The 14,431-nt window shown below is 37.8% G+C and overlaps 1 protein-coding gene across 3 annotated transcripts in view; it reads right to left on the minus strand.

Annotated features, from left to right (window-relative positions):
• Positions 1-14,431, minus strand: part of FAM114A1 (family with sequence similarity 114 member A1) — a 61,104-nt gene that overhangs the window by 35,487 nt on the left and 11,186 nt on the right. For all 3 annotated transcript variants that reach the window (XM_039848850.1, XM_039848849.1, XM_039848851.1), the window contains exon 3: positions 7,463-7,550. In XM_039848850.1, the coding sequence (XP_039704784.1) occupies positions 7,463-7,550 (88 nt within the window). The remainder of the gene's footprint in view (positions 1-7,462; positions 7,551-14,431) is intronic.

A 14,431-nucleotide genomic window follows, 5' to 3' on the forward strand; every position in this document is an offset into this window, starting at 1 on the left:
GACTCTAGAATTCATATTCTCAATCACTGTTATATTAAGAAAGTTTTATCTGCCATTTATAGTTGATTAAATGTTATTTTAGTCCTATTTCTATAACTCCTTGGAAATCAGATCTTTGATTAGGAGCTTCCTCATTTTAAAAATATTAGCTTGACTTAACTTACCTTGACCAAACAGCAAGGTAAAGGTTACCTTTACAATGAAACTTTGGAGATCCAACCCTGCCCCTGTCAGCCATGCCATGGTTGGCATAGCTTACTGTTTTTAAGGTCATCTCCATGCTGTACAGGCATGAATCCCAAGACACTGTATACCTACATGTAAGTGTTCTGGACCTGGCTTTTTCTACTTCACAATACACAGTGGAGGTTCCAGCCCATACACATAGTGGTGGAGGCTGTGTGTGTTGCCTGGGATCATGGTGTTCACTCTCCTCGCTGCTGGGAGTATTATCTGCTGACAGTTCTCACCTGAATATTTCCCTTTGAAATACCCGTGGCCAAAGGAAACTGGTTCTCCCAACTGTGCTACAATGACCAGTCAATGGGGGAGTTGGTGATACAAAACCTTGGTCCTGAGCATTCATGTGGGACATAGGCCAGGGGCTCAGATGTAAATGCATTGCAGTCAACTTCTTGCTCGCCCAGCTCTGCTTCCCAATCCTTCACTCTCTTGTGAGAATTGCTCTTGAGAGCACTGCCCAGTAAAACTCCAGCACACTAATCTTTGCCTCAGTCTCTCTCCTGGGCATCCACCCTAGAACACTGATCTACCTCATTTTTTTTAATGGTTGCATAGTATTATTCCACTGAATGGCTATATCACATTTTCACATTCTCTGTGGGTGGGTATTTTGGTTGTTTCAAATTTTTCATATATGCCTAGTGAACTCTCTCACCTTCTTTATGTCTTTGCTCAAATATCATCTCACTAAGGTCTACCCTTCACCACCCTCTTTAAAACTTTAACCCGTACTCCAAAACCTCTTATCCTTCTCCATTTTATATTTTTTATAGACTTACCACTTTCTAGCACTCTATGTAATTTTTCTATTCAATATGTGTATTGTTCATGCTCCCACTAGCATGTAAGCAAGCTCTACTAGGGCAGGGGTCTTTGTCTTATTTGTTCACTGCTTTATCTCAAGTGCCTAAAACAGTGTCTGGCATGATAAATATTACTGAGTGAATTCTATATTGAACACCTCTGTACACATATATTAATGAATTTGTGCAAAGGCTTAACAGTGAAACTGCTGGGCTAGAAGCTACGTGCATTGAAAATGTTATAAATAGTGCTAATTGCTCTTCTGAAATTTGTACCAGTTTTCACTCTCCTTTGGTGAATTTTCAAGAAATAAAACAATTTTAAAATATTGATTGCATTTCAGACTCCTCTATCAATAAATTCAAGATATTATAAAAATTTACGAGGAACAGTTTAGAAAAACACACAGATGGCGTTGCTGTGCTCTACTAAAGCAAACCAGTGCGGCAAAAAGAAGAGCCAATCAATGTTACTTTTGGAAAAGTCCTCCCTCTCCATGGCAACGGTTGATGTCCAGTCTGTAATCAGACTTCTTTTTAGGTTCAAATTTGACAAGAAGTGTTTCTGAACTGATAGTGTTTGCCTAGATGTCAAACAAATTCACTAACTCCTGGGCCTTATTCACAGATTATAAAGGATTGTGAACAAACTCTAATCTTTAATCCTATTATCTTTTGTATCATGATTCTTGAGAAGTCTTATATCATCATCAATGTCACATGAATCCATGTGATTTACAGTTAAGAGTTCTCATTTTAGTATCATTTTGACAAGTTTTCTATTCTCTGTAATAAACACTGTCATTATTTCTGACAGTGCTGGTAGAAGGGTTTTATTAAAATGTGCAGAAGTCAAAAAACGTGTGACTTGGGAGAGGACGGGGAAGGTAACGATGTTAATTTTGAAAAGGTGAAAATAAAGAGTAGATGCACTTCCTCCTCTTCACGTTCTCTTGCAGAAGGTGTTTAGACTCATAAAACTGTCAACACTAGACGTTTAAGTAAACATTTAGGCCTTCTGTAGTATCTAGGACTACACTGCTCTCTTCTACCATGGAGCTTTTATTTTGGTACACATACCCGTATATGTTTCAGCAGTGTTGACTTTCATTCTGATTATTGATGGTCTACCACTCTTAGTAGTATATTCTAGGAACAAGTCAGGTCTCTAAGATGTTTGCGGGCGATCACATCTGTTCTCACAACATCACTTTGAAATGATCATCAAGAAGATCTTTTTTCTTTCACATTTTTCCTTTCTCACTCTGGTTTCTGCCTGGATCTTAAATAATAATCATTTTTATTGCATTTTATGAACTTGTCCAAATGCTTGGGTGACAGGTGATCAAGTCTCCTTGGAATGTGATGATAACACAGCTGTGGGTGAAACTAATTTCAGCCTCTCCAAAAATGATTGTTGGCTGAGAAATGTTTGATTTATATACACATTGGGAAGATTGCTTTTTCTCATTTCCCCTTAACATTGAGGTCAAAGTAGTGAGACAAAAGACAAAATATAAAAATACAAGGTAGCAAAAAGTCAAATTTCTGTATTTTTCCACTTAGTACAGTGCTTACAAATCTTTCTCTTTCTATATATAGCCACAGCCTATGGAACCATCATATTCCAGAAGTTGGAAAGAACTTTAGAATATTTCAAATTCCCCCACCCACACTTTTCCCAATAAAGAAGCTGACTCTTGGAGAGGTGACATGCATGGTGTAGCTAGTTAGTGACGGTTCTTTGTGATTACAAGTTAGTAGCAGTCAGGACCAGGTCTCAGTCCTTATGATTCCTGATACAGTGCTCTGTCCAAGAGAGAACCATCTTTTAAATGTCCCCATTCTCCCATTATTCTCCTACCAACTCTAAACAGTTCTAACTATGGTGATGGCAGTTTTTCAACAACTGTTAAGAAGTATTGGTTTCTCTTTCTAGTGCTCAATTGACAGCTCTGTGTTTTATTACAGACTATGTGTTTTGCACTCCTGTTGGCAATTGGAATTACCCTGGGGGTGACATGAGGTTTCTGAGCAGAAATCAATTATAATGGAATACATGATTCTTTTCTTTTTTTTTTTTTTTTACTTTCTACAGGCAATTTATAAACCTTCAAGAATATGTCTATTGCTCTGAGTGCTCTGTTTTCCAATAAGTTGATTTGCCTTATGATAATAAGCTATCAATACTGCAAAGCCCTGGGTGGATATCATGCCTCTACATGATGGGAGGTGTGCCTAGCTTGCATCCCTCAGTCTCAAGGTAGCAGCTCAATATAGACCGCTTCAAGAATGTTACCCATAACTTTTTAAAGCCTCTGTTCACAGATAGCTGAACCCTATTCCAACCCTGTTTCAGGCTGTGAGCCTGGCTTTGGCAGCTCTCCATTTGTGGGCGTTTGTGATTCCCATTACCTTTTGGGAGTCAAATTCCCAACCACCACCACTTCCTGTTCCCATCTTTGGAACTCATGACTTCAGCCTGTCTTTATGCTACATGTTTTAGTTTTCTGTCAGGTCTACAAAGATACTTATCCTGTTTTAAAGTATATATTGCAATATATATATAAATATATATTACATATATTTATATATATTTTATAGTTTTGTTTTTATTTTAGCTCCTATTATTATGTAAAGTCATAGCACATCTTGACCTGAAATCTCCAAACTAGGTCTTAGGAGCAACTTAGGTGTGGTATTCAGTTATACTGCTGTTGTATTCCTTGGGGTTGTGATGATTAGTGATGAGGAACAAATTTAGTCTCTACTTTCTAAAGATTGCTCCAATTTGTCTAAAGGAATTCTTAGGATGAACATCAACATTTTGAAATTTCTTTATCTCCCTCATGTGTCCTTTGACCATTGTTAGTGTAGACAAGAGAAAAATGCCAAGATTCAAACGCTTTTCAAAATTTCAGCATGTACCCAGAGCCATGAAAAGATACTAAGTTTCTGGGATTAGTGGTATAACTAACGAGGATTTCAAACAGAAAAGGGAAGTATGGTAGGCAGTATTGAGAAATGGCCCCTAAGATTCTCACCTTCTGGTATACACACACTGTATAAGCGCTCACCCCTCAGAGTGTGAGTAAGATTGTGAATTTGTTCAGGTTTCCCTCCCATGATTAGGTTATGTTATATGGCAAGGTTGAAGAAAATTTTCAGATGTAATTAAGGTCTTTAATCAGTTGGATTTTAGTTAATCAAAAGAGAGATCAGTCAGGCAGAGAAAGACAAATACCATGTGAGCTCACTTACATGTGGAATCTAAGAACAAAATAAATGAACAAACAAAATGGGAGCAGACTCATAGATACAGAGAACGAACTGATGATTGCCAGATGGGAGGAGGGTTAGGGGGCTGAGTGGAAAAGGTGAAGAAATTAAGAGGTACAAATTAGTAGTTACAAAATGGTCACAGGGATATAAAGTATAGCATAAGGAATATAATCAATAATATTGTAATAACTATGTATAATGCCAGCTGAGTACTAAACTACTTGGGGGGATCACTTTGTAAATTGTATAAATGTCTAACCACTATGCTGTGCACCTGAAACTAATATAAAATAATATTGAATGTCCACTCTAATTGAAAAATAAAAATAAAAAGACTTTTACATGAGGAAAGAGAGAGAGAGATCATCCTCAATGGGCCTGAACTAATCAGGTGAGCCTTTAAAAGGGACTGGGCCCTTCTTAAAGGGAGACATTTGAAGCAAAGGGGAGATTATCCTGCTGGCTTTGAAGAAGAACTGAGAGTAACCTCAAGTTTCTGAGAGTGACCCCTGGTCGTTAACCAGCAAGAAAATGGGGATATCAGCCCTGCAATTGCAAGGAACTAAATTCTACTAACACTTTGAATAACCCTGAAAGATGACCCTGTACATCAGATGAGAATGCAGCTGGCTGACATCTTAATTTCAGCCTGACAAAATATATGTTGTTTTAAGCCTCTAACTTTGTGGTAATTTGTTACACTGCAATAGAGGTGAATACGAGAAAGCATGCTGGCCATTACTCTGATATTTTATAGACCAATGTGCGAATGTCACACAATCTCAGAAAAACCATATAGCCAGCAACCATAAGAGGGCAAGTGGCAGCAGTGACCGACATTAATGATCATGCTGGTCCACAGGCTGTTACCTCTCTAGGTCTTTGGGATCAATTGCCGCACAGAGCCAGTTGAGAAGCACCAGAATGTTTAAGTGTTTGCAACATTAACAAGATACAATATTTATCATCTTCACAGTACCTCAGACATGGGGAAACTTCAACTTCAAGAGTAACACCAAACACAAGCACAGGCTATAGATTAAGACATTGATTTCCAATTAAGTTAAAAGATGTCTACCAATATGAGGTAAGACCTGCCACAGAAATGACATGCTGCTTTTTAAGCAGTAAAACCAGCATCATCTACTGGTTATACTTGAACTTGGTAACAGAACCCAGAGACCTTGCAGCACAGAAAGGTCAAAGGTTGCACTAGGCTGTACACGTGCAAAGGTCAGATTACAACAGAACACCTGAGATGCTAGATAGTAAATTCAATGGGCAAGCTGTCAGATGGTGGATGGAAAACCTTGTAAAGATCCAGCAAAGCTCAAAGTCAAATGATGAGGTGTAGCCACTGACCAATGAGAAACAATAGCAAATAGACAAACCAGGGGCAGAGCAGTTATAGACAGGTGCACCTGTTAACGTGCACGAAAAACACCTGAAACTGCTACCCAACAGGGCAGTTGATTTCTGTATTTACTGTGGAAGAAACTTATATTTAAACTTTTAACATGAAAATAAATCCTTTATAATAGAATCTTCTGAAGCACTAAATTCATTATAAACCAGGGGTGTCTGGACACCATTATAACTGGAAGCACTCAGAACATCTTACTGTTTTATGACATAAACCATGAGGATAGTCGTATAATTCGGCGACCATATTATTTACTTTTCCACGACTTACTTCAATTTCAAAAACTCTTAGACTCCACACGTCTAGTTTTTGGTCCAGAAAGCCTGTCATTCCTAAGTGCTACCAGTGGCAAGATCCATTTGATAGCCAATAAAAGCTCAAAAAAGCAGGCCGCCTGCAGGTGCTTGTTCCCACTTCATAAAGAGATTATGTTCAGAGAACAACACAGGCTCCTCCGCTTTAATGTGGCTAATTTTGCCATCTCCATATGCAGTCTCCATATCGTACCTGGCCCCTTCAATTAGCAATAGAGAAAATTTGCTCTCCAGGTCCTCACCTCATAGAGGTCAGCATTCATTTGATCACTATCTACTTCCTGCCAGAGCTCTTGTGATATTTGACAGACATAGAATTAGGGGAATGTAATCTATCCATTCTTCCAGGGAGTCTAAATTTTATCAAATTAGATATCCGGTCCTTAAAGTGCTTGTGCCCATGATCCATCGGAATAGAGAGAAAGACCTTCAAGCCTTCCTATCCCTCCTAGCTTAAGAAGTAACAATAGATTGGACTAATCATGGCCCATCACAAGATGCTCATGGCCATGAACTATACCTTGAGAACTCCTGAGTTAGATGATGTGAAAGCTATGTTACTTGTGACTTCTCCTGCCTGGCTCTTTACGCTCTACCTTCAAGATGAAATGCCTTTGCTAAATAATCTTAGGCATGTTGATGTTATACCATGTACATAAGAAATGATCACATCAACAATATTTTGACAAACCTGCACTGATGAAGACATTATTCATTACATTTTCTTTTTGTATAAGAGCCAATAGAATAAATTGCTTCAAAATTTAATACAAGAAAATAATAAATTTATCTAGGTGAACTAAGTTTTATTTTATCATTCAGTGAGAAATACTGGCAACCAAGAAGCTCAGAGTAAAGGTCAATGCTCAATTATAGTAACTCTATTAGCCTTGGGATACACACACACACACACACACACACACACACATATATGTGTATATATATGTATACACACACACACATACATATATCTCTTTCCTAACTGTATATATTTTTTCTATTTGTATTTCAATGCCCTGCTGATAAAGTGTTTTCTATAGATACCTCATACCTCAAATCATTTTAGGGAGTAGGTGAGTTGTACATTTTAAAACATTCAAGTGAAATAATAAGCACAAAGCTTTAAGAATATATTTTAAAAGCCCAAATCTTATATTTTAAGAGGTACTATAATATAGTGGCTTTTTAGGTAAAAAGCCATACTACTTGGTTCAAACGTCAACTCAGCCATTCCTGACTCTAAGCAAGGTGTTAGGCTCTCTGTGATTCAGCTTCTTTATTTCTAAAATGGAGAAAATAAGGGTATCTCCTTATACCTTAGCACATGGTATGATCAAACTATCATATCCTATTAGGCTTCTGGACTTATCCATTCAAATGCAAGATGTAATGCTTACCTACTGTGGCAGATGCTGATGAGAACAGAGATTTGCCCCAGGAGCCCCAGCCTGCCCATCCCCCTCCATGTGGAGGGGAATCCACTACCTGTAGAAAAACAGATGGTCCACAATGTCAGCAATTCAGTTTATCTCTGAATGGAAAAACATGCATTGGTTTGAAACAAAGGGAAGGGTTTTTTCTTTGTTTGTTTTTTGTTTGTTTGTTTGTTTTAAACACCAACAACCATTTCTCACTGGCTTATACTGTATAAGGGCCATAAAAGAATACACCAACCCACACTGCAATATGTACTTTGGAGCCAAATTGATTAGTAGTGGTGTTGGCTACTGAGGGCTTGGTTTGAATAAGAAGGGAGTTTGATGTTAACAAAGACCCAAATATTCTACCATCTGGAAGACAGGGACAGGACTATGGGAGGAAATATTGAATATATTAGGGCATGAGAGTGATTTGAAAAGTTTAAAACAACTTTGACTCATGCAATTTTTACAGAACTAAACAATTGTGCTCTTCAAGGCAGAGTTAACTTCCAAATCTCTAGGGTGGTGCCATGAGTAATGGGCAAAGTGTCTAGAAAAGCATCAATGAGCCTGGAGATGGGTAGTAATAACAGGTGGCCTTTTGAGGCACACATCTTTTAAGGTGTTCACTCCACCCACAATGATCCCTGTAACCATATCTCTACCTGTCCATGGGTGTAGTGGATTTGAATTCTTTTGCCCAGGTATTTGTAATGGGACTGAGAGACTCTGGTTCAGCTTGAGCTGGCTGCTTGAATAGAAGATGAAAACTCAGAAAATGTAGGGTAAACATATTCTAGCCACCATGCAGACTAAGAATTAAGAGAAAGCAGAGTGAGCAGACTGAAGGAGATATATTCAGAGAAGCTGTCTGAATTCCTGAAACTTTCTCAGTCCCTGGTTGCTGCTCCTCTTCAAGGCTCTGCTGTATTCTTATCTTTGGGTTCTACAAGATTCCTGCATAATGTATGTCTGTCTCTCTGTGTGTCTGTCTGTCTCTCTCCCTCTCCACTGGTGTATTCCCAGAGTCTAGAAGAGTGCATGGAATATAATGAGTTTTTAATAAACTTATTTGTTGAAATAACTGAAATTCATCTATTTCCTTAAGTGCACAACAGTTTCTGTTACTTGCAACCAATGCAACCTGATTCGATGAGTGGAACCACATCTTTCTCTTACTATCTAGGAATATATTCTAGAAAGCAATGGAATAATACATTAAGAGCTGCAGAATCACAATGTTTTCACTCAAAAAAGAAAAGAGAAAAAAAAGAAGTTAAAGCAGAGGTAAAAAATTCCTACAAAGTTTGTAGATTCTATAACTTGTGACCCAAAGCTGGTCCATCGGTTGTCCCCAACTCCCTTTTCCCTGCTGTTTGCCACTCCTGCAGATAAGAGTGGACATATGAAACAGTTTTGAACTAATAAGATATAATTTGAAAAGTTTTGCCAATAAATTATACAGTTACAGCTGGTGCTAGCTCTTTCCTCTTTCTTTGTTCTTACTCTGAATGTGAACATAATACTTGAAACTGAAGCAGCCATTTTTGCTGCCATGAGAGAAAGGCTAGGGAATTTCAGAGTCACTGGTCCTGGCACTGCTGAGCTACTAAACCAATGTGAGTAACTGCCTATCTCTTTCTTTTTGTTAAGTGAGAAAAGCGTAAATTGCTATTTTGTAAGCCACTGCGTGTTGGATTTTAGTTACTCACACCCAAATGTATTCCTCGCTGATTTGCCTAGTAAATATCAGGCATCATCTGTCATTATAGACTACTGGTCAAGAGAAAAGGTTATGGAATTAAACTGCTTGGGCAGCAACAAGTTACTCAAGTCTTTTAAGCTATCATTTACTCTTTGTGGTAGTATAAGAACCAATAGCCTCAGAGGGTTATTGTGAAGATTAAAAGAAATAATTTACATAATGCTGTGACTGGACGTGGTTCCATAGTGTAATGGTTAGCACGTCTGCTTTACACATAGAAGGTCCGGGTTCACGCCCCAGTGGAGCCATAGTCCATGGTCTACGACCATGCCACCCTGAACAAGCCCGATGTCTGATCTCGGAAGCTAAGCAGGGTCCTGCCTGGTTAGTACTTGGATGGGAGACCACCTATAAAGACCAGGTACTGCAGGCATAAATTAAAAAAAAAAAAAAAAGGCTGTAAGTATAGTGCCTGACACTTTAAATAAATACTTCGTAAATGTTAACTAGAAATAATAATAATAAGAAACTACATTTTTAACATTGAGAAGAAAAAAGCTTTGAAAGTTGGCTGGCATTTTTTTTTTCTTTTGGAAACAATGAGAAGACTAGTAACAAGAATGAAAATACTCATGAGTCATGACTGTAAGCTTTCATTTTTGGTGTCTACATTGATTTGCTTCACTTTGGCAACTGAAGCCAATGGCAATTTTATACCATCATGAAGACAGTTGTAAGCTAGTGATTAATATTCTTTAATGGGACAAATCACTACCTATGTGATTAGGGAGAGTTAAAACACTTAAGGGTGACAGCTTCTGATTCAAATTTATAATGCTTAATATGCTCTGACAGTTTGTAATTGACTAGCAAATGGAAATAAGTGTGAAATGAGTCTAGAACTTTTTGCAGTATACTAAGTGACAACTTCAATTGCTTTTTAAATAAAGCTCCCTTGACATTGAGCTGTGACCTCCTGATCAGCTACAAAGAATATTTATCAGTGGCAAATACTCAAATGACTAAATGTGCACATTTAATATAAAAACAATATAAACTAAATGTTCAACATGAATTATAAATATATCTCATCATGAGTACTGTCTTCACTTTAAATAACTTTAATGTCACATACTTATGAGACTATCAAGTAGGCAGAATGGACCTACTCAGATCTCCCATAATCAAATATGATTATTTTAAAGGTTTTCCTCACTTTCGTGCCATGTAACTTCCACCTCCTTTACAAGACAGCTTCTCATCTTATTTCACGGAGAAAACAGAAGTCATCAGAAAAGAACTCTCTCAACTTCCTGCCATCCCCCCATAAACTCTCAGAAGAATGATCTCATCTTGTAACTGCAAATCAGACCTGCCTTGATCAAGAGGGATATCTGAAACTCAACTGGAGATCATATAAACATCTATAACCATTATATGGTCCAAAGAATATGAAAGAATGCAAGATTCCACCAATTTCAAAGTTCTTTTAAATAGAAATGACATTTACATATCTGATTTCTCATTTAAAGGTCTTTAAAGAGAAAATACATTTATTTATTTTAAGCTATCAAGTTCAAAGGTATCATTAGATAGAAAAAGATAAACAAATTTTAGAATTTCACAAATTTCAAAGGTCTTTGACAATTAGACAGAAAACATATGTACCTGTCTTAAAGATCAAAGATCAACCTAATTGTCCTATTTCCTTGAGTAGATCAAGAATCAGGTACTGTGTATAACATGAGTCTAAGGATGTGAGTGATGAGAGTTATGAGACCTAACCCTTTTTAAGTTTTGTAACTCATGACATAGCTACTCTAAATGGGGGCTCAGAGTGACATTTGGGAGGATGTGAATTGCTCTGGATGCCTACAGCTCTGTCAGAATAATTGCTTGAAAATGGCCTCAGTTATTCCTAGGTATATGGAGCATTCAACTCTAGAAAGACTTAAACATAAATATAGAAAGGTTTAAGGCACCAAAGTCATGCTCTTAATATTTTTGTGCATATCTGGTCTTTTCTGTACTACTAAGGTTTAATTTGACCAATTAAAATGTCATTTTTTGAAAACCAGTTTTAAATGAATAATTGAATTATCAGACTTCTGATTTTTGAAATCTCCCTAAGATTATGCATAGTATTATAACATATAAGAGGTCTTTAGGTCCACTCAATGAATTTAATTTAATAGATTTATAACAGTTCTTGAGTACTCAGCAAGGTTTGTTTAAGTAGATAAATGAGGTACTTAAAAAGGAAATAGAATATATGAAATTTATAAATGCAGTTTAAAAATATTTGAACGTGTTTAAGTTGAGAAAAAGGACCAAGCATTAATCAAAAGCTCCTCGAAAGTGACTGTTCAATTTTGCTAGACTTATAAATAAAGATTTGCGAGATGAATGCAAAGCCTAGGAGAAACTGAAAATTTTAATTTGTAACTTTAATACATTGAATACTAATTGTTTAACCCAAATTAAAAGTCTAAGTAGTCCTTTCTATGCAGAAACCACACAGGCCTATACCAAAAACCCATCTAAAGGCAAACTCTACTGCACCCCTACTCACAAGTCTTTCCTTCCTTTTTATCATTATGGAAGTGATGTCTTCCTCTTCATTACAGTAATCACCTCCACCTGAACTCCTCCGGGCCTAGGTAGGTTGGTTTCCCCCTCCTGACTTTTCAGTCTTCTCTACTGGCTACTTCCCACATTTAATCATGAACACGATTCCTCCACCTTAAAACCTACAAATGAAAATCATGATGGCAAAATGTTTCTTCCAAACCTGGCCTGTTTTCTGCTCCATATCTTTCTTTTTCACCTCTTAGAAAAGGCGCCTACCTTCTGCACCCACCCTGCTTCACCCTTCCACCCGCCACAGTAACTCTCCCATGGCCACTGCTTCATGAAACCATTCTCATCAAGGTGATGACCCCCTTACTGTCAAAACCACAGACTCGTTTTATTTCTTGACCTTTCAGCAGCATCTGAAGTTTAACCATTGTTTTCATTTTTAAAATATTCTGTTCTCATGGCTTCCATGCCCTGTCTTCTGACTCTTATGTTTATTGCCCATCCTTTAGTATTATAATTTCAGTTCATTTTAGAAAACTTCTACATCATATTGTGTGTGACACTATGGAGGCTCCTTAGATTAAGTTACAATACTAGTGCTGCCAGCATTCCAGTAATATATGCACAGTTCGAGGTGGCCAGCTGGCATCCTAATCAGGGAAGCCATACTCCAGAGGCAGCTATAATAAGCTCTTCTATTCTCTAAATTTCTATTAACACCTGATGCTTTAGTAATTAGCATACTGAATTACAGAAATGTGTTTTAACTGGTAAATATGGTGGACTGTTAACTAGCATTCTAATATCTGAAAGGAGTTCAGATGGTGAAATTAAAGGTATTTGAAATTTGTAGGTGGTTAAATATATTTTAAAGCTTCTCCCCATCTTTACATGAACAGGGTATAAAAAAGGATGTTGCTCTATGCTAAACGGTCTTCTATCCAGCTCTGAACTTTGGCGAATTCTGGTCTCTTGATGCCAGATAAGAGAATAAAACTCTGCCTCTACAATTTTAGGCATTTGCCTTAAGTGAACCATTCACTCACGCTGGTGGTCAAAGCATCTAAAAGGACAGAATAATGGGACATTCTCAAGCCTAACTGAGAAACAGTTCTCATGAACTGTTTTTAACTTTCTTGTTAATTAATGTTTAATTAAAAAATGTCAGTGTGGTACAATGCGATGTGAGATTTGATTTAATTTATAGGATGTAGTATGAGACTGTGGAGAGAAGAGGTAATTCTCACTATCTTAACTTCTTTGTTGGCTACGACAACTTATCAGAAAGGACCTATGAGCTATGTATGACCAAATTGGCTTAGAGACAGGAGCTTCCAGGGCCAAGTCCTTGGCTTCTGTTCTTTATTTTTATATAATGCCTGAGCAATCTCGCTCGCTCCCATTACTTAAATAATATCCAAGTATTGATGGTCTCCAAATCTCTTTCTCTCTCTCTCTCTCGTTCTCTCTCTCTCTCTCTCTCTCTCTCTCTCTCTCCTGGACTCCAAACCATTATAACCAACTGCCCACAAAATATCTTCAGTTAGATGTCCCATGGGCATGGCCAGTACTGAACTCACCATCTCCTCATCTCATCTGATACCCCAACTAGCTCTTTCTGTGTCCTAGTATTAGTGGTTCCCAAACACTGGTCCACAGACTGACAGCAGGAATACTATCTGGGGGAACTCATTAAAAATAGAGTCTTGGCTTCTACTGTGACCTGTTGAACAAGAATCTCTCTGAGTAGAGCCCAGGAATCTGAATTTTTAACAAACTTCCCAGGTGACTCCAACATACCATCAGATTTAGGAAGCACTACCCTCTGTGGCCAAATAGCACTAACAATCACCTGGTTGTCCAAGCCAAAAATTGAATGCCATCATCTAGCAGCAGGCTTAAAACAGGATTGGAGCAAACTCACTCATTGAAGAGGCAAAAATCTGCTATCGGCGTGTCTTGGCCTATGTTCTCTCTTCTTTGTCTTCATCGACAGCAATTTATGACGTAAACACTCTGCTTCTCCTTTCCTGGTAGTCTATGTTTTCCTTGGAAGTGTACTTTTAGTGGTAACATTGGAATTCCTTACCTTCAAAATTGGCTTAATGCATTGCTATTGGGCAGTAAGGATAACATTTTTTGTTCTGGGTAACATTTTGTGGTGTTAAGAATTTAGGAAATCGATCTAAATGGGATCTTTTAGGGGTTGATGGACTAGAATATAATAAGGTCCCACAACATCTCTGACAATAAATGTCACTCCTGACTAGCACCTAAAGCAACCATCTCTGAATTAAGGGTGAAGACTTCCTTAAGATTTATTTAAATGTTCTACTTAAGGTTTCTTTTGAGCCTCCTTGTGCCTGTCCAACCTAGCGCTCTAGGACATGCTATAATTCCTTTTACATGGCATTGCCTTCCCCATCTGGACTGTAGGCATCCTGAAGACAGCTGCACCACTCTGATTTCTGTGCATAACTGGGAGAAACCTTGGAAAATCTAGTCCAAACTCCAATATCCGAGTGAGATTGGGGACTATCTCCCATGCATGTTGTGTAGTGGATTCCTGCAGGAAGCCTCAACTCAATGGCTTCTAGTATATACATCAGAATAGATGAGAAAGAGAAGGAGCACCAGAGATGAGAAAGCTTCCCTGAGTG

The sequence above is a fragment of the Pteropus medius genome, unplaced genomic scaffold (assembly GCF_902729225.1).
Source record: "Pteropus medius unplaced genomic scaffold, Ma_sr-lr_union100, whole genome shotgun sequence".
NCBI lineage: Eukaryota > Metazoa > Chordata > Mammalia > Chiroptera > Pteropodidae > Pteropus > Pteropus medius.